This window comes from Cinclus cinclus, chromosome 8, assembly GCF_963662255.1.
Source record: "Cinclus cinclus chromosome 8, bCinCin1.1, whole genome shotgun sequence".
Taxonomy (NCBI): domain Eukaryota; kingdom Metazoa; phylum Chordata; class Aves; order Passeriformes; family Cinclidae; genus Cinclus; species Cinclus cinclus.
In genome coordinates, this window is record NC_085053.1 from 9,438,799 (window position 1) to 9,459,771 (window position 20,973).

Sequence of the window (20,973 nt, forward strand, 5' to 3'; positions counted from 1 at the left end):
CAGAATCAAAAAATAGCTGTGGTATTTCTGGGATGCTTAGATTTTGCACAGGTTGCTCAAGCTGCAATACAAGCCATTAGACATATTGATGTGGCTGTCTGAGTTGAAGACTTTCTCAACAAACTTTTGCTAAAGGATCGGGATTAGTTTCAAATCCCATAACAATCTATTACAAAGCCCCAGAACTAAAGCTTTTGAGCATTGCTGTGAAGCTTCAGGTTTTTACCAACCAAAAAAGTTGTTAGTTCTTATTGCTGAGGTTTCTCTAAAGCAGGAGAAGGCCTTTCTACATTGCAAGCCACTCGGGCTGTAGCTTCACAACCTGTCCTGCTCAAATAGCCCAGACCAGGAATGGGGTGCCAATATCCTCAGCATTCAGAATAGTCAGAGGGACTTGGAAACCAAAACATTGTGGATTTCAACTTTCCAACAGAACTTGCAGAATCAAATGTCATACTACAATGAAGGCAAGCACTATAACAGGAGGTAAAGGAATATACTATAAATTTAAAGATTAAAAACAATCCTTTTCCAGACTACATTGCAAGAGCTCAGACTTAGACTGCTAGCACTGCCTATTGTAGTCATGCATAGACTATTTACTGTACTCTTTTTTAGATAATCATTTCTAGTAACAGCAACAGTGCTATTACTGCAAGCAGCAAAAAAGTCTAACCTAGAAACATCTTCAACACCTGTATAGCAGAAGGTTCTCTGTGCAGGTTCAGGTGTGTATGGGAAGCAGCAGTCAGAGCAAAGCTGTGGAGCAAGTGGAGATGGTGACAGGCCAGACAAAGAGAGAAAAACAAAATCTACAGCCAAAAGGGAGGGGAAACAAAATCAAACAGCAACAGAATGAATAAAAAAAATTTCAAAAAGGAAAAATATTTAAATGTTTGTGCTTGAAGTAACAATCTGTGCTTTTATTCATGCTGTGGCAACATTATTAGCTAAAACTATTTCCCTTGAATTCTGCTAGTTTCTGAAGTCTGCTGATACTACAGAAGAAATGGTACAAATATTCCACTTAACTTGCTTCCAAAATCCTAGGAGCTGTTGCAATATTACAAAAATTTTGCAAACTTTTGAAATTTCCAAACACCTTGTCTCTTCTCAACTTTTTATACAAGTATAGTGCCAGTGACTTGACAAAAACAGATCTTACCAGGACAAGTTAGAAAAGGATTCTAGGTCAATATTTCTTGAAAAGAAAATCACAGAGCTTGATGAACTCTCCACCAAATTAAGCCAGTGTCTCTCTGTACTTGCCTAAACACTGATCTCAAATCAGAACTTCCAGTCTATTCCATCCCTCTTCTGTTATTCATTGTTTGCCACTTCCCTCAGTGCGCTTTGGTTAAATAATTGATAAACATTTATTACTTTTAAGCTCAACAGGTGCCTTCTCTAAGGCAAAAAAAAAAAAAAACACATCAGAAACATACATATAGAGTATAGTTTGATGCCTTAATGACAGAATCCTATACAAGGTAAGGGTCCAGGGAAGGCAAGGAGACTTTTCCCAGCCAAACAGGAATGTCTACACTAGCATCCTACCCTCACTATCAGACTCAGAGCTTGCCATGCCGTTAATATGAAATGAAAAATCAATAGCTATTGTTCAGCCACTATCTCCCATCAATTGATGCCCGAGCGTCAGACATGGCAGCGGGTTAATGGTAAAACAAGGCACAGAGGTTGCTTTTCACAGGCACGATTGAGCTGCACATTACCAATGTCCTGGCCCTAGCTTCTCACCTCTCAAGTGCTCTGTCTCCTCTTGGGACACTAGTGAGCAGCTAGGACGGGCTATGCATCCACACAGCAACCACCTGGCTTGGACCTAGCGCAAGCTTTGCATAAGCAAGATCTTGTAGGGTCAGTAAGTGTCCTGTCCAGGCCTCACCAGAGGGAAAGAGCACAGTCTTCTAAACTGCCTCTCATTGGGAGCTGTAGGAGCAAAATCCTCCCCCCTTAGAAAAGAAGAACAAAAACTAAACAGAAAAAAGCCCACACAACTATATATCTATAGGAAGATGCCTAAGACAATCAGACAGCTCTGAAAAGCCTCAGCATTCCAACTGAAAAGCACTTCAAGCCCCTAACAAGTCCCTGTTATAGGGACTTATAGGAGTAGTTATTGCCAGTTCGTAGGAAGAGATGAGGAGAGCAGCTACAAAAAGCTTCAGGGGAAAGCAAGAGGCAATTGCACCGTGAGAGAAGGCAAACTGAGAGCTAAGGGAAGCAAGAACATAGAGTGAGTAGGGAACTCACCAAGGGAGCACAGCCGAAGAGCCAGCCAAGCAGAGCAGCACCAAGTTCTATGGATGTTCCCTGGGTAATTGTGCAGAAGCAATAAAAGTAACCAAGGTCTGAAGTCATGCCAGAATAATTTTGAGAATATGCCCCCAGGCAGCACAGCTCAGGGAAGGAGCTGTGTTCCCAGCTAGAGCTTAAATGAGCAGGTGGTTCTATGGGCAGAAGCTGTGAGTGGGACCAGGTAAAAGTGATCAGGGCCATTAAAGCCCATAAGTGACCTGGGGCTCTAACAAAAGCTTCCCTATTTTTATCACATTACTGTAACTTCAGTAACGATCTCTCAAGTACATGTGCATCTTTGTAAAACAGTATTTTCCAGAGGTGGTGAGCAGCTCTCCTTCTTAGCTGTACACACTGTTGTCTGGGCTACTGAATAGCATTTCAGTCTAATTGGATTGTTGGCATGACTAGAGGGAAGAGTAACAATTTTAGGATGAGAATAATATAAGTTTGTAGTCAACAATAAGGATACCTGAACATCTCTTTGTATTCCCTTCTGAGGTAGAAATACCCAGAAGCCCAAGTCTGAGGAACAGAATTTGGTTTAGGCTCTATACAAGCAAGATTTGCATGCTATTGCAAATGCATTAACAGTCTAATTTAGAGCTGGTTTCTGAAAGTCAGGACTTCTCAGAAGCCCCAGGTGCTATTGCTTTCTCCAGAATTATAAGTACTCCAATTCCAGGGACATCTGCATTTTTTTTACTGTGATCTAAGCACATGAAATAAGCATACTGACTAACAAACTGTGGGTACATTGTATAAAAGATACAAAAATATTAATTAATATTATGCTAATCATATAACTGCACTAGGGAGACAATGTTCTTGAAGGAATTAGTATTTCTCAGATGTTAAGTCCACTTGGTCTGTTCTCTAAGAACTGCAATATTTACCAAAAGTGGTGCCTAGATGACAATGAAGACAATGGAAGACAATGAAGAAAATGTGTTATTTCAGTGCAATATATGCTCCTGAAATATATCCACTGGGCAGAATATATACAGCCTTTTATTATGAAGTCTACATGTAATGTAGTTTTTGTCCAGATTTCAGCACATGCCTCCAGAAACCAACCACCTTAAGTTTCAAATTGCCAAGAGACAGACTAGTGTTCTGTTTAATTATTAGTGCCATAAACGAGAACAATATTTACCTGCCTATAATAGAGCTTAGGAAAATCCACTTATCTCTCCTGCCAGTTGCTACATTTCTCACAGTTATTAATAAAATGATCAGAAATCTTTATTTCTGAATACCCTTTACCCTACTTTTCTCTCCTGCCCAGTGTCCTTCCTGAAGAAAGTCAGCTTGGAAATTGGAACAAATTCTGCACGTGCTCACTGGGAAGACAAAAAAAAATGGGAGCGCTCCTCCACACCAGATCTGAGCAGCTAGTGGAGCACTAAGCCTTGATTTCTCCTCTCTCCAGCTGGAATGTGGCCTGTTACATATGGTTCTGCAGTTCATCAGCCTCCTGACATCCTTCTGTTCCTGGTGCAATAAATGAGTTTCAGTAAGGAGATCCCTTAGACATGAAATGCCCCTCCGAACTTCTTTCTTCTGCCAGTCTTTCACCTTCCATTAGCATTCAACTTGCACTCACTCCATGGTCTCAAGCAAAGCCACTCTGTGTGGTATAGCACACATGCAGCTTCCTTCAGAAGTAGAAGTTAATCAAACTCATCAGAGCACTCAGGATCTTTCACAAATTAGTTTCCTGAGATAAGACTCAGCATTCCCATCCTGCCTCCAAATAAGATTTTGAGAGGTTTCTTTGGTGGGGGACGGGTAGAAAAAGAGTCATCCCTACATCCTGTAAATTCCTGATATTTTGTCAACAGTGTTCTAGGAAGAAACTGCTGTCTGTTCCCAAGTACTGTGTGAGATGATGGATGAGTTCACAACACCTGTTACTGTTACATATGTGCAAGTAATTTCACCCTGCCTGTTTCACTGAAATCTGTTCTTTTCTCACAAAGTCAAACACTCTGCTCCCATTACCAGTAAATATCTCCTAGATAAGCTTTGGAAAGGTCCATAACTATTCAATAACTTTCTCTTTGTACACCAATAAGATAGATTAGTGGGGGGGAAAAAAGAAGGTGTACAAGAAATTTAAATTGAAGCTACTTACACAGATAGACAAACCAGCAGATAAAACTCCTCATGCCATGAAAAACTTATCTCTTCGGTGCAGAGACCTAGCACTAAATGTGGGTCCCAGCAAAGCTCATGTTATTCCTTTAATTAAGGCTAAAAGAGAACTTTTGTGATCCACAACTGCATGTTTCCATCTGTAGACAACTGAGTTTTCCTTTTAAGCAGTCCCGGAGGTTACCTGATTGTTCATTTAACCTAAAAATAAGTGTTTACAAATGTCTGCACTTACCTCCTCCTCTAGACATTAATTTATCAGCAGAAATATTAATTGAAATAATTTTTGTCATTATTAAGGAAAAGTCACCAGGAAGCAATTTTTTAATTCAGTTCATGATTCATCTCCAAATATGGTTTATATTAAATTGTATTCATCCAAACAGATAACAGAAACATGAGAGACTAATATATTCTGATAAATGTAATCAAAGAAAACAGTTCATATTTTGACACCCATAAAGAAGGCACCATGCAGAAGCTTCTGCTCTCCAGAGTTCCTTTCCAGTATGCTGAAAATCCTGAGTAAAAGAGTAGCAGACACTGAAATGTATTTTAAAGCCATTGTATTCTACTGAGATGATAAACATAATGTGTAAAATACATACAAGTAGAAAACCAAAACTAACAAGAAATTTTAATAGTGCAGTCGTACCATAAGACCAAACAGGAATTAAGGATCAACTGATGGAAATTGCTTAATAAATCAAACCTTTATTTTCAGTACTGTAGTCACTGAAAAACCTAAAAGGTAAAGATCATCAGATATATCAGATTCTCCCAATTTCTTTTACAGAACTACTAGGGAAAAGGCATAAAACTGTATTTTAATGACTTGGGTTTGCATATGAGAAATAAAATTCATGAAGGTGGAGAAAATACACTGAGGCATTCAAAAGAATTTTAAATGTCTGTGATAGATCAGGAGGAATGCTGGGATGACTGAAATAGAGAAAAGTTTTAAAAGAGTGATTTCTAGATCAAAGAACAGAGTTTGCAAATCTCTTTCCACCTCTGCAAAGCTCCAGCTGAAACCAACTGGACTACTCTCAGGACCAGAGAGCTCATGCCTGGAGGGCACCATGCCAAGATCAATGCCACGTTTGCCCTGAAGTTTCAGTAGAATGAGGATCATGTCCCTCATTGGATGTGTGCTGTGCTGAGCACATAGCTTTTCTGAGCTGTATGGATAATAAAAACAACAATACATCGAGATGGCATAGGAAAATGACAAGGAATGTGCTGAATTCAGATAAGCAATATCCAAAATGTTACAGGAAAATTACAAAATCATGACTGAGCTTACTAAATTTACACCAGATATACAAGTCAGAGATTAAAGCTCTTTGAAAAGGTAATTTTTAATTTCATCCAGTCTATTTTTGAGGCTTCATTCTTAATATTCTTATGCGCCAAATGAAATGCCACCTATGGAAATGCCCACAAGAGGAGAAATTCCTTTTGACTCCATTTTTGTGGTAAATGGTTGCAAAATAATTTGATGTGCAAAAGTCAAAGGAGGGATTGTTGCCAAGCTTTTGAAATCAGGAACAGTTTCTTTGAGGGACATTTGTCAGAGGGACAAACAAGGGACAATTTCATCACAGAAGAATTGGCTAAATAAAAAAGAAACTAAAAGTTTATCAATTAATTATCTTCCTGAAAGATCTGAGACAGAAAAACATGTCTGAAGTAACAAAATTAACTCATCTCACCTTCTCAGGATGAAAAGATGGGAAGGAAGGAAAGAAAGGCAGAGGGGAGTACTGAAAAACAGAAATACAAGGTGAGTCTATGATGCTCCAACCACAGTTAGGAAAAGCTGTTCAGAGCGAGGTCAGCGGCTGCCTTACCAGGGAACTCATAAGCCTCATTATGGATTTGTTTCACTTGGACTCCAAATGGATCACTGCTAAACACATCGAGCTGCTGGATCACAGGCTGATATAGGTTGTCCTGGAGTTTCCCTAGGAGTTTCTTTTCCCCTACTGGACTAGGTATAAAGAAAGGCAAAGAAAGTCTGTCTAGTTATGCACCTGGCATACATTCCTCTGTCCGTGGAGACAAAGTATCAGAAAGGGAAAAATAGAACATTTTTCAGTGACCCTGACATTTGATACTGATGCAAAAAAGGAAAGGAATTACGGTGTTTGAAGCCAAAGGCATGAAGTTTTTCTATATTTCCTGTGATTTAATATCTCTCTCTCTCCCACATACAGCAGATCCCTTTAAGGAAGCTCTTGAAGATGGGCCAACAATGCTCCAATAATGTCTCTGATGATACAATGGAAAGTTTCTAACCACAGTATCATTTGCAGCATTTTTCATTTATTTTGTCCCCAGTCCCCAAAGACATGCCTTTTCTGATGGAATAAATGTTCCTTTCCACTTTTTATGAATAGAATTGAAAATCTATTCGATAACCAAACAAATTAAAAGAGACAGAGTCCAGTTATTTAGGTTTATATGAAATCTGTTTTAAAAGCTGGCTCCCAGCTTTCACTCAGTCTAAACAGATAAAAAATATCAATGACCCTTAAAAAATACTCACAGTGCCTGTTTAACCAGATTTGTAAATTATTTTTTTTCCAGTGACAAATATGAAGATAAAAATTTGGGAAATCAGACCTTCCCTCTACAGCCTGTCCTCCTTACTTTGGAAAATCAAACTTTCCATCTACAGCCTGTCCTCCTCCCTTACCAGCATAGCCTCTAGAGGAGGGCAGAACGGCACAAACCAAGCGATAATTTAGGGTTCCTGGCTCTAAGTCCCAGCCACTGCTTGGTTTGCCACACCAGCCCCATTTTCAGACCAGCTCTCATCCTAGCTAACAGAAGCAGTTCAGTTTGTGCATGAACTAATCTGGTTGCCACTGTACCGCCACAATCTAGCCATCATGACAAAATATATAAAAATGCATGTGCTGCTTTACAGCCTTCTGCAAGTTTAAAGAGAAAAAAATTCTCACTGACTTCAAGAACTTCAGATCTAGCCCACAGTGGAACAGCTTCACTCTATCTTTCAAGGGAGATAAAATATAAAATATCATCTGATTATTCAGGCTTGAGTCTGATCTCAGAAAGTGCATGTAGACTTAATCTACTGGGCTGGAGCTGCAGAGGCTGTCGGTGGCACTGCAGAGCAAGGCACACTGCTCAGGCTGGGAGCTGGCATACCCCTACCCTACCTCTGGACAGGGTGAAAGCAGAACCTGACCCACTCACAGCTGAGCTGAAACATCACCCAGTCGTCTGCACAGCTGCCCACTTTCATAAAAATTATTTAAAGCCAAACACTTGACAGCCATTTGACACGCTGTGGGTAGGGTTTGTGCCTCACAGCCTTAGAGGTGAGTGCAATACTCTATGTATCATAATCCTGGGATATCAATGTTTAACTATGTTGTAAAGCTCTTTAGTGAGAAAGTAGTATATGCTTTCAACTAAATTGCTACAACCTGGAGCTACTCTCCAGTCTGAGGACTGGGGCAATAAAATGGTTTTGTGTGACAAACTATCAGCAGAGATTTGTTGGTGCTGTTAGTCAGAGCACAGAATCCCCAGCACTTTCAGAAGCCTCCCTTAAGGAATTAATGCTTGATTGTTTTGCCATCCAAAGAGTGTTTACAGAAGCCAAAACAATCATGCTTGCTGTCCACTGTGCAAAGAGGTGATGACATCAAGATGACAGGTCACAAGTCTGAGTTTATAGACATTACGCTCATGTTGGTATGGCTTTTCATCCACTCAGTATGATCTTATGACCCCACAACTTTACAACCTTCCCCTCTCTGGGCTTCATAGCACCTCTCCACTCCAGGTTAATCATTTCTCTGCCATTATCTGCCAACAGTTCTTATCTCTTTTGCTGTCACTTTATAACAGGGTCTCTTATCAAGCTGTACTAAATCACGTGATGGTGCCAAACCTATCACAAGTCGCAATTCTTCTGATTAGGGACTATCATGAAATGGGATACATGGTTTACAGCAGGTCACTAATGCTGGAAAAAGTACAGAGTCCACTCAAAGACATGCTTGTTACTTTCTGAATTCTTGGATAATTTTTTTTGTTGTTGTTCATCACGCCGACTTTCACTGAAGGCTATCATAGCCTGGGTCTCAAGGCCAGAAAAGTTTACAGGCTGCAACTCTCCTGTACTCAATGCTGTACCCCTTGTACCCAAGGGTACAGTATATTTACACCTAATAATGTCTTCTGGTTCCCACGCAGCCATCATACAGGAATCTATAAAACATGGACACACATCAGCTGGTAAGTAACAGTTTTCTAACTGTTTTGAAGATTCTGCATAAATATATTAGATTTCTGGGTATCCAAAAAATCACTACAGTTGGGTGAGCCCATGATTAATTTGCACATATATTTAGGCTAGCGAGAATTTTACAATACCATGTAAAAATATAAGAAAACAAAAGATGATCCATAGAGTAACAATTTTCTCTAGAGGTAATGCAATTATCAAATATATATAATTGGATAATTAACAGTATCTTTATCTATTATGATTGATAATAACTGTGAAATTGTGTGTGTGCATGTAGAAATGTTTGCAAAAATTAGATTTAAATTGCTTCTGGCCTGGTAATTCATATTAAAGAAAACCTTGGGAATGGTTTTCTGTCTTTTCAGTAATACTGTAGTTTCTGTCAAAAGCAGATTTTTTTCTCACAGCTGAAAATTAAGATATGTCATTCAGTGGGAGTGGGCTAGATAACAGAAGCCAGTCAAGGCTTCAGAGCAGCAAAGTGAATACTTTCAGTAGCATATGGAAACAGCACTCTCTCCCTGTCAGAAAGCCACCAGGCACAGGTTGCTCTGGCTTGCAGGCACAAGGGGCATTGCACAGCCATCTGTCCCAGGCTGTCCCAGGCTGTCCCAGACTGTCCCGGCTGTCCCAGGCTGTGGTGGCTGTGGCCAAGCCCCAGTGGGTGCATGTCCCCACCACCTCCCTGCCCTTCTCCACTCATTTCCTCTCTCAGGCCATTCTGTCTCTCACCACACACCTGAAGAAAGGTGTCTTTCCTTTGCCAGGGCCAACATCCCCTGTCCCACCAGGCTGTGCCCAGGCTGAAACTGAGGCCATGCAGGGCTGCAGAAGGCTTACCAGGGGAAACCTCTCCTTCATGGTGCAGAAGGTGCTTCACAAGCCAGCCCAGCAGCACTGCAGGTTCCACAGCCCAGGCTTTTGCAAGGTTGTGCCTCAGCACAGCAGTTCCTGGAAGGGATGAAAGAAGGGACCTCTGGCCCACAAGTGGAATCAGGGAACGCTTTCCTCCACTTGCCCCAAAGTGCATTATCACATGGCAGGCAAGGAGTTCACCCTGATGCTGGGTGTGATGCGGGCACCTTGCCATCAAGGGAAGCTTTGGTACCATGGGGACGGAGGGTGCAGCAACAGCTGCAGGAAATAGCCCCAAACATAACTGATCTTTATGTTCTGGGTGGAGCTGCTACTTCCCCCAAGGAAGGGCTCCCATCTTGTGTTTCAACCAGTTGCCCCCTCAGAGTCCCCGTGCTTTCCTACAGGTGTGGGGTACTCCCCTGCACAGGTCTGCCCCAGATATACACGGGAGAGGTGACAAGTCCAGCTTCCCCTCTAGGCTTTTCTCTAACTTTTGCTCTTTCTGGGTGTCACAGAGGGACCTTCTGGTTCCCTCTCCCAAGGGACAGTAAAAGAATTATACATCTCATGTATCTGAAGAATGGTCACTCAGTTAACATTTCTTAAGGTGAAAGAATAAAACCCTAGGAGAAGGGAAAATAAGACATTCACTCATGATATTTAGATCAATTAAATGCCATTTCCATGGTTTCCAGAAGACTGGCAAGTCGGTTACCAAAATCATGTGGCTATGAGAAAAGAGATTGCTACAGGGAGAGACTCTTGTCACCATAGCACCTATACATGTGCTGCGTCACAGATATACCAGGACAGATTCACAAAGCATGGCCCAGAAATAAGCAGGCCGAAATCTTGTGAAGCTTTCCAAAATCTTGTGTACTCTGAGTCAGGGGAAGGATTCTGTCCTTCCATGACACTGCTCAGCCAGAACCCATGGTCCATCCCTGAAAAGCTGACCTAACTCAGCCTTGTGACCTGATCACCATGTACCTGTAAGAGTTAAATGGAACACGCACTAACCTGAGGGCCCCTGCTTGGAGCTGGGGGAACCAAATTGGAAGGAGCCAGATTCTGTCCTTATTTGCACTGGAGAGTAATTCTTTAGGAGAAGAAGCTGCCTTCCCAGGGTATAAGTACAATCAGCAGCAGGGTCACGTGCTCATAAGAGTAAATCCTATCCCTAGACTTTTGGTTTTGTCCAGTCCCTCCTGGCACTCTCCTTCACTTTTTCCTTTCTAACCAAGGAAGAGTAGATGGGTTTGTGAGAGGCTGTCACAGCCTCTGCACCCTCAGCCCACCAGCCCCTCAGGCCAGGGACTGGCTGCTTCCCACCATAGAGGATGAGTTTCCCTTGTCAGGGAGTACCTGCTTTGCTGGATGCACTCTGTGCCTTCCCCCACCTGGTGATAAATTAGTTTTGTTATAAACCACTGATATGTCACAGCTTCCTCCCAGCAAGGAGGGCATCTTCCAGCTCCCATGAGTGCAAGTCAGACTACACTGATATAAATAGCAGTGGATCTCTACCTTGGAGAGCAAACACAACCAGCCTGGAGCTGGAGTGTGAGTGGGCACTACCGGTTGTTGACACCTGCTTTTAGGTTTATAGTCATATATGATCAAAGAGGCAACAAGAATTCACAAAATATTAATAGTACATCCTATCTTCCAGATAACAAACACCTTATGGACTTATAAATGTTTTTATGGAAGTGCCATTATTTTTTTCGTCTATCGGATTTTGAAGCAATACAAAGATATTTGACTGGTTTTACTTCTCCTCTAATCAGCCTCTTGTCTTAATGTCATCAGGGACACTGTGCAATTTTTATAAGCATTAGCTATGATTATTTAACAGAAATAACTGTTTCATTTACTAAAAAAATATGGTTATGTAAGAGGAAAAATAATCTACTTGTAGTTTCCAACTGTGACATTTTTCAGTTTGTAGAATACTTACTGCCATCTTAATTTTAATGTCTGTCCTCAGGCAATTAATGGTATTAAAATTAGGGCTCATGAATTTGGCAAAGTAAGTTTTTATGTTTAATAGTAAGAGGAATAGTAGCATTTTCATGTGATTAACAAAGACAGCATATCTTTAAAAGTTTGGATCAGGATTTTGCCCAGCATTTATGCAGGCAAAGTTTTCAAAGAAGTGAACAGTTTGAGCTGCATGAGGACTGTAGGATATGCTGTAGCTTATTTTCTTATAACAGTGGACTTTACTGTTACTCTTTACTTTTATAAATTTTCTTCCCACTTGTCCTGTCCTCTTTTGCTTATACTGCAAATGAGCTATCTACAAAAGGGGCAGTATTTATATTTACATCCGATCTTTTTCTGTTAGTCTGGTTTTAAACACCAAATACATGAGGCAAAGATGATGCCTGTGGTCTTCCAATGGAGATCTCCACTACTGACAAAATACCTTGATCCGCTTGTCCATGTGGGTAATTTAAAGGTCAGCTCTCAAGCTTGTCCTATATATATAGGGTGAAAACTAAGAATTGTCTGCAGGAGGAGTTGTGTGTGTCTGTCTTGTGGGGAAACCCATGAAAACTTCTCATTACAGATCATTATTAATGTCCAGAGTTTACGCACATATTACATGAGTACATACATATATTACATAGATATCCAACCTTACATATTAATACATATTAATACATTCTTACGTGCAATGAACAGACATGCATATGTACACAGTCCTTATCAATACTTCTCAGTGTAAACTATGCCTAGTTTATCTTCTCATATTTTATGATTTTACATTATGTGTGGATAAATCTTTGGACAGATAGGTATGTATGAGCTTAAACTTTTTTCATTAGAAAGATAAGCTATAAAAATTATTTTAAATAAAGTTTTCCAAGCTCTTAAAAATGGGGGGAGGGGGAGGAAAGAAGCAGACCTAAACCATCTCTTTTTTCCACCAGCAGATCGAGGCCATTTGCCTCAGCAAAGAAATTTTATTTTTAAGCCTGTCTGTGCAGGATATAAATCAATTATCTTTTATGATACAGAGACTGGCGCTCAGCCCTGAGAGGAGCCTTGCAGTATATACAAATATATTTGGAGTTCTATTCCCAGACTAAGCTCTAGCTTTTTAACTAGAGGTTCCGCACTCGGTTCCGAAAGGGCAGCGCAGACGGAAACAAAAGAGCCTGATCAGAAAAGTAATCATCAGCGCTGGGAAGGGGCGATGGGATGGAGGCGGAGGGGTGGGGATGGCCCGGGCAGTCCCTCGGCCCGCGGGGCTGCGGCTCCGCTCCTGTGCGGAAAGGAGCCCCGCTGCTGGATTCGCCTCCCCGCCGCCGGCTGCGGGGAAGTCGCCGGCCCCGCGGCGCACAGCAGCGATCGGAGCGAGCGCCTTTCCCCCCGCACCATCAGCGGCATCGAGTCCCGGCAATGCGCTACCAGAAGGCGTTTTCCATACAGAATTCATGTAATTTCGGGGCAGGAAGGGGAGAGGGGAATTTCTAACAAAGTCCCTGCTTGCAAAACTGGTTCTTTAAATGTTGAGTGAAACACGCTTCGGTTTGCCGCTGATGGGATCGATCCAGGGAAGCCCTGCCGCCAGCTCTGGGCACGGCTCACCCCGTCCCCAAGGGCGCCCGGGCATGCCTTAGCCCTTCCACAGACTGTCGGTCGCAAAGCTGCCTTGCGGCAAGAGGAGCCCGGCCGTCCCTGCCCGCACGCGTGCGGCGGAGGGAGCGCACCCCGAGCGGGCGATGGGCACGGGGGCACGGGCGGGACGGAGCAGACGGCGGCGGCCGCGGTGAAGTGTTACGACACCTCACTGATGACTCACCAATAAAAGAAAGGCAATCAGAGCGAGGTTTTACCACCCACTTGGCCCTGCTCGCTCCTCTCTCCGGAGTCTCCTGTCATTCTGCATCACGCTGCTGCCAAGTGCTCATAGGAGAGCAGTGCATTCCGGCGGTCAGCAGGAGCTTGGCCGAGCTTGAAAAATAGCTTCTCGGTCAATAATTGACCGTTTGGAAATGGCTTTCTATGCCGAACCAGACGATGTCTCCGTAAAGTAAAAATGAATTACTAGCTGCATAAAAAAAAGGCAACAGGCACCGACGTGATCCTCTGTGGTGTGCGTTTTACTACAAAAGTATTTCAGTCAGAGGCATCCGCTCTGTTTTGCTGACAGTCGATAAAAAAAAAAACAAAACAATCCAACAGACAACCAGAAGAAAAGGAAGAAGGAGAAAGAAAGAGAAAAAAGAAAAAGAAAGAAAAAGAAAAAGAAAAAGAAAAAGAAAAAGAAAAAGAAAAAGAAAAAGAAAAAGAAAAAGAAAGATAAAATGGGGGAAGCATATTTTTGTGTTTGGGATGGGTTGATTTTGTAAGTTAGGAATTTTTATTCCGGGCTCTTTGCTGGTTTTTTCTAGAGGGGACAGTTCCTTTCCCAATCCCTGAGTTAGAGGCACTAGCAATCTCCATTAAATGAATCCCTAGGAACTGAATGCAATATTGCCTCGGAAAAGTGATGAGAGGAGATGGCTACGGGGTTTAGAAGGTTTTGGGGTACTCTGCCTCTTGTACTGTAGGGGTGATCTGATTAGGACAAGGACGGAGGAGAGGAGAGGAGAGGAGAGGAGAGGAGAGGAGAGGAGAGGAGAGGAGAGGAGAGGAGAGGAGAGGAGAGGAGAGGAGAGGAGAGGAGAGGAGAGGAGAGGAGAGGAGAGGAGAGGAGAGGAGAGGAGAGGAGAGGAGAGGAGAGGAGAGGAGAGGAGAGGAGAGGAGAGGAGAGGAGAGGAGAGGAGAGGAGAGGAGAGGAGAGGAGAGGAGAGGAGAGGAGAGGAACTGTATTGGCCATGCTTTTCCTGGTGTAAACAGTCTCGTAAAGTTGGGCGTGACAGGTGTGTGAGGTCAAGCAGCAAAATCGCGTTCGGAACTTTCCCAGCTGCACAGGGATCCCGTGCCTGCCGCACGCTGCCTTCTCCCGGGCACTTCCCGGGCCAGCGCCACTGCGTGCCCGTGGCAGTGACAGCCTGTGTCCGAGGCTGCGTTGCTGTGCCGAGCACAGGATGAGTGATGCTGACTCCCTCCCCGAGCCTGGCTGAAGTCACTGTTTTCACTGAGTGAAGGCTCAGAGCGGTTCTGAGCTGGTGGCAAACGCGAATGTTCAGCGGGAGAGAAAGGGAGACAGAATGCGGATTTCTCTCCTTAAATACTTCCCTTTAAGTCTTTTTTATATTTTTATTTTTAATTTTATTTAGACTTCCCAGCGGAAGGGTTTCAGTCCTCCGCTTATCCATTTATTTAATTTGCTTCTGGGATGTTTTTCCTGGATGTCTACCTCCCCCCTTCCCTCCCCCCGCCCCATCCCACCCCATAAACGTTCACTTTCGCTACTTTGCTGGGAAGGTAGATCAAACCTTCTACGGGACACCTCCCGACACAAAGCTCGAAGAGAGCATGCTATTTGCTTCTCATCGAGAAGACTATTTCAAGTTAGAATGGTCTCTGCTTAGAGAAAAAAGACTTTGAAATTTGCTCAGGTTCTGTGGCCTCTTGGAAAGCTGTAAGCAATCGGAGTTTGCCTTGAAATATCATCACACAGAAGCCTCTACCTTAGAAACAAAGAGGTGGAAAAGTTTCAGATTATTTAACACTAGAGAGCAGAGGGTTTTTAATGTAAATGTACACACATTTAAATAGAGAAGTATAAAGTATTCCAGGTCTTGCTCCTTGTACTAATCAAGGCTGCTGGAAGGTCCCCGAGCCATCATCTTTTATAATTATAATTACACGCGTCAATCAAGACCTTCAGGCAAAGTCAGAACAAGACAGGCAAACTCAGGAGAGAAAGGAGAGAAATCGCATTAAAAAAAAAAAAGTTTGGAGAACTTGGTAAGGAATGGAGAAGAGATTAGAAGAAAGGGTAATTAAGGTTGCTCAAGGCAATCGTGTGAGCTAGAACTCCATGTTAAATTAAATGTAGCCACAAGGGATCAGGTATCATTTATAATATGTACTGCCCTAAACTGTTACTTCGGAGAAATGTGGATGTGTAATAACCACTCCAAAGCGTTTACATCCACAGCGATGGCTGACAGAGTGACTTTGCCACGCACAGTTGGAACTCGCTCCAAACAATTCCCTGGCAGAATGACATTAAGCTCCCGAGTAGGAGGGAAGAGCCCGGGGACCGGTGCTAGGGCCGTGCCCCGGCGAGTGTTGTCCGGGCCGCCCGCCTGATGGGGCACCTGGCCGCGGTGCCCGCGGGGGCCGCAGCCCGCCTGACCCCGGCAGCACTCGCACTGGTTTCGCCTGCCCGGTCCGGATGCGGTGTTTGCTTTTCCCCAAAACGCGGCTGCCTTCCCGGAGCAGCAGGAACGAGAGCGGCAGCACGGAGCGCCCCGTCGGGGCGTCGCCAAGCGCCGTGACCCACCCGGCGGCGAGCGGCAAGGAGGGGACAGGTTGTCCCCGATGGAGCCCAGCGGGCTGCAGGACCCAGGTCCGCAGGTGGCCTGGTGGTCTGCTATAAATGCGCTCGGAGCAGTGCTCCGACGACTCCTCCTGCGGCCCGGCCGCAGGCTCGGAAGGCCCGGGGGCCCCGGCCCCGCGGAGAGCCCCGACCGCGGCCTCACGGCGGGAGCCTCGGGAGGGAGCGGAATCGGCGCTGTGCTGTTGTCGCCGCCAGTGCTGAGCCGCTCGGGCTCAGCGCAAGGCGATGCTACACGGTGGCGCTTGACAGAGGGTTTGTAACTAATGCACCTGGGAATAACTTCCCAAGGGCGAAGACAGGGTCTCAACCCGAGCTACTTCTGCCTAGAAACGGGGTCATTCTCTCTAGATGGTTTTCGGCCGACCCGTCTTAGCTCGCTCCCGCATCTCGCCATATGGCTGTTGTAAAACTTATTCGCAGACGACCTTTTAATTGTGAAATTATAACTTGAGAAATAAAGTGGTGGTATCGTTCGAGCTCCGGCCAGAAGGGGAATGGTGAAAGGTGAGAATGGAAGGAGACAGGTCCGGGCCTCTCTGAGCGTTGGATCCATCCCCCAAATATCAAACGCTGCACAGAGAAGGGAAAAAAAGACTTTTTCTACTCCTGTGGTGCTGGTGTTGGGTTGGCTAGGAATCTGCGTTGAGTTATCAAGGGTCTCCCAGCTGCTGGATGCAAAAGTTAACAGCACAGCCGAGTCCGCTCTCTGCATGTGGAGCTCTCGTCCCAGGGAGGGTTCACCCTGCGATCACCAGCGCTTGCTCACTAAGTTACAACAAACGCCAGTTTTCACTGTCGCTCTCCCAGCCGATGGGAAATGCCATACTCCGCGATAGAGACATTTCCGCGCCCCACTTTCCATTGGAAGCAGTTTTCACGGCCAAACATTTTCAGCTCTTAATATATACACAACGCTTTATATAGATTAAAGAGTCAGAACAGTACGGGCAACCGAGCGCTCGGACGAGGGGCTCGGATGCTTTCCAAGGTGCAAATACCGCTCATCCCACCATCAAACTTGTGCGGGGCGGTAGGAGCGGCACGGAACCCCCGGACCCGCCCGGAGAGAGGGGCGGAAAGGCCAACGAGGGCAGGCAGACCTCCGGCCCGGCTCGCCGGGCGGTCGGCACCCAGTCGGCCCCGGAGCCCCCGCAACGCCGCGCCGCGGGACCGCTCGGCTCTCACCGCTGAGGCACACACTTGAGAGAAACGAGTTCTTTGGGACAACTTGGAAAATAGTGCCACTTGCCGCACTGTGAGCCGGGGAAGGGGGGCTCAAGCGACGGCTGTGCCGGGGCTTTGGCTTTTCTGCAAAAGATGCTACCGGCACAGACCGATTTCGCAAGAAGTTTAGGGAAGGGAAACCCAAAAAAGCCTGAATAGGTACAGCGAGCTCCAACGCGGCTCCCGCTTTCTTGTTTCAGACTCCAGGGCTGCGCGGCAGCAATGTGGCCGCAAGGGCAGGGGTTTCCTCTGTCCACCCCCGCCCGCCGGGAGGGAAGGTGAGGGCCGGGGTCTCCGCAGCCGCCGCTGGCCGGACGGCTGCATTGCCCCACCGGCCCCAAGAGAGATTGAGCGTGGCCGCCCACTGGCGAAGAGGCACGGCCGCTGAAGGCAGTAGCCCGGCTTGCCGAGGCTGGTGGCCCGTCGAGCTCCGCTGGGGCTGGGAGCCAACAGCCCAGACCCGCACACCGCAGCCCCGTTTAAGACCCGGGTAGGGGGCGACCGAACTGGGCCACTGTGTGTGCTCTGTGCCTGTGTGTGAGCTGCGGGTGTTGCTCATCCCGCCTCTGCCTTATTGGCTGCAGCGGCGTTGTCGGGGCCCCCCTTCCCCGGAGACCTCTCTCCCTGCAGCCCCCGGGCACCGGGAGCGCCTCCCCGCGGGCCCGGGGCTAGAGGTCCCGACTCGGCACCTCCGCACTTGCACCGGGGGGAAAAGGGGGAGGGGGAGGGGAAGGAGGAGGAGGGAGGAAGGGAGGAGGGGGACGGGGGTGGGAACCCTGTCCAGCAGCACCAGCGGCGGCAGAGTGCTCTTGTGCTCTGTGCCGCTCCGCATGGATCGGGGCGCCGGGCTGTTGCCGTGCTGAGCCCCGGGCGGAGCTGCTGCTGGCTCCCGGGGTTCCTCCTTCCTCTCCGGCACCCCCGGTCTTTCTCCTCCTCCTCCTTCTGTCTCCTCCGCCCCCCGCCGCCTGCAGTCCGACTACCGCTCCGCCGCTCCCCTAGCCGCGGGCACCCGGCGGCTCCTCCCGGCGGCCGGGGCCGCTCGGCGCTCCGGCTGCAGCTGGGCAAGGGCTGCCGTGGAGCAGAGGGAGGGAAAAACAGGAAGAGGGGGAAGAGGCAGCAGCCCCCGAGCGCCCCTTGCTCCAGCTAAATCTGTGCTGCCGTGTCCAGGTGCTGGTGTCGCGGACGGACACGGAGCTCCCAGCCCGGCCCGCAGCCGCCTTGTCATGCTACCCAAAGTGGAAACGGAGGCCCTGGGACTCGCCCGGTCGAATGGGGAACAGGGGCAGATGCCGGAAAACATGCAAGGTAAGGGGGCAAACGCAGGGCGCTCCCCTTCCGCGCACGCTCGGGTTTCCCTCGGCAAAGCGCCCCTTCGTCCTGCCAAAAAAGTTTGCGGCAGTTGCTTGCGAGCTGCCCCGTCACCGCCCGCTCCGCGCCCCGCCGAGCCCCTGCCTTCGCGGGCCGGCTTTCAGGGTGGCTCAGCGGGTACCTGGGGCCGGGGTGCCAGGGCCGAGGCGACGACAAGGCCCTGCTCAGAAGGTGTAAACGGGGCCGAGGAGCAGCCAAGCATCCGGCCGGTGCAAGCCCGCCCGGGGGTGCAGATATCGGACACTGCCCGGCCCCGCTGCAGATCCAGGGGATCTCGGTCTAATTCCCGTTCCGCGCAAAACTGCTTCGAAGTTTATGGCAGGTGGAGTTACGCGTGGAAGTTCTGGCAAGCACCCCGTGTGTCACACACCGTCCCGAAACGGGACCGAGACTCGAGGGCTCTGTCCCGCAGGTGCGGCGCCCACAGCTACCGTGCAAAGGTAGCGGCGGTGACGCGAAACTTCGCAGGAGAGAGCTCCGACTCCGTGGTGGATTTGCAGGGTACTCAGGAAGGCAGAGGGATGCTCGAGCTGGGATGGCCCTAGAAATGTCTGTGTGGAGCGGCGGGAACGGGCTGTTCTCCGTGCCCTCCTCGGGGCAGGAGCGGTGCGCGGAGGGAGGCGGCGCAGACCCCGCCGAGGGTCCCTGCACCCCGGTATGCCCGCCCCGCTCCGCGCGAATCTCCCGGGGCAGAAGGTCCCGTCCCGGCTGCTCTTCAGAAACTAACCCCGCTCCTCTCGGGAGCTGCTGGGCAGTAGGGGCAGGGTGGGCCGGAGGCTTCGGAGGTGCTGGGGGCGCAACCCGACTTCCATAGCCGCTTTCCTCTCCCGTGGAGGAGGCTCCGTGCAAGGGTGCGGCGCTCGGAAAACCCCTACATTCCCACTTTTTCCTACGAGAAGGGCAATTTCGTCCCAAAGCCGGACCCTGGAGCCGCAACCGCGGGAGCAGAGGGGAGGGCCGGGTCCTCCTCCTCCTCCGCCTGCGGCCGCCCCGTGTCCGCCCCACGCCGCTGACAGGCGGCGATCCCCGGCCGTGCCGAGGTGGCTCAGGACGCGTTTTGCCGGCAGTGTGGCGGAGGGATAAAGCTCCCTCTCTCCCCGGGAGCTCCCTCGAGCGCTGGGGTGAAACCCCTCGTCTTGGCAAGCCGGGCGGCCGGGCCGGGGATTTCGGGCGGAGTCTGACCGCGCCGGTGCCCCCGAACAGCCGCAGAGTTAAAGACAAAGAAGCGACGTCCTAAGCAGTCCAGCGGCGATGCTCGGCGCCTCTCGCCGTGTTCAGCAGTCCGCCGCTGCCACAGTGCTTGCCGAACAGGTCGGAGGTTTAGCGGCAGAGAAGGGGAAGGAAACCGGCCTGGAGTGAGCAGCAGGGTTTCTTAGGAGTAACGGGAGAAGCTGACTGGGCTCCTTGCGGGGGGAGCCCGGCTCGAGTGGGCACGCTCCGTGCTTTCATTCCGCATATTTTAGCCCCCCGTTCCCTCCTGACCCTCGGCTCCTCCCCGCCTTTTCCCCGAGCGGCAGAAACTTCAGGCGGCTCCGGCGCGCGGGTTTCACGCCAGCCCCGGGGAGCGGGGGACGGCGGCTCTGCCGGCCGGGCAGATCCCGAGCGCATCCCCCGAGCACGGCGGTCCCGGCTCGGGTCCCCCTGCCGACACGTGGACAGCTAAAAAGCGTCTCCCCCGTGGCTGCGGACCTGCTGTCTGCCCTAGCCGGCGGTGCCGGCACGCAGCGCTCGCCCTGGCCCGCAGGGGTGGCGGTCACCCCGAGACCACGGGCTTGGGAGGAGCGGAGGACCTGGTGGTTCTAACCTGGCTTTACGAGTAACTAACTTGGATTTCACACGGTGCAAAAGTGCAGGGTCTGTGAGATAGATACAGGTTTAATCGAGGTAAAAATTTGCGGGCTGATGTTGAAAAGAAAACTTTAAGGGAAAATAATTACTTTCAATATACAAGTGACAATCTTTTCGTTCTGCTTTTTAAAATCTTGCCACTGATCATTTTCAGATTTAAATGAATTCTTTCCGTTTATGATAAATTAAGGACTAGGCTAAAGGCCTTCTATAAGTGTAAATATTTAGACCGTAAAACTTCGAAGCTGTTGCGTTTTGTTACACTTGCTAAGTACCATGCAGATTTGCTGATGATGATAAGTTGCATATCTCCATGCAATTTGTTTTTTAAAATGAACCTTTTTTTCTCTCTATTTCAGTGGTGTGCTTGTTTAAATAAGCTTTCTCTCTAGATGAGAAAGTTGCAGAATATTTGAGTTAGTAATGTAAATTCTAATTGAAT

General features: G+C 47.7%; 1 protein-coding gene across 1 annotated transcript in view; it reads left to right on the forward strand.

Annotated features, from left to right (window-relative positions):
- Window positions 1-8,687: 8,687 nt before the first annotated feature.
- Window positions 8,688-20,973, forward strand: part of NR5A2 (nuclear receptor subfamily 5 group A member 2) — an 85,192-nt gene continuing 72,906 nt past the window's right edge. Inside the window, exons 1-2 of the mRNA XM_062497457.1 lie at window positions 8,688-8,751; window positions 18,483-18,620. Coding sequence (XP_062353441.1) covers window positions 8,688-8,751; window positions 18,483-18,620 — 202 coding nt within the window. The remainder of the gene's footprint in view (window positions 8,752-18,482; window positions 18,621-20,973) is intronic.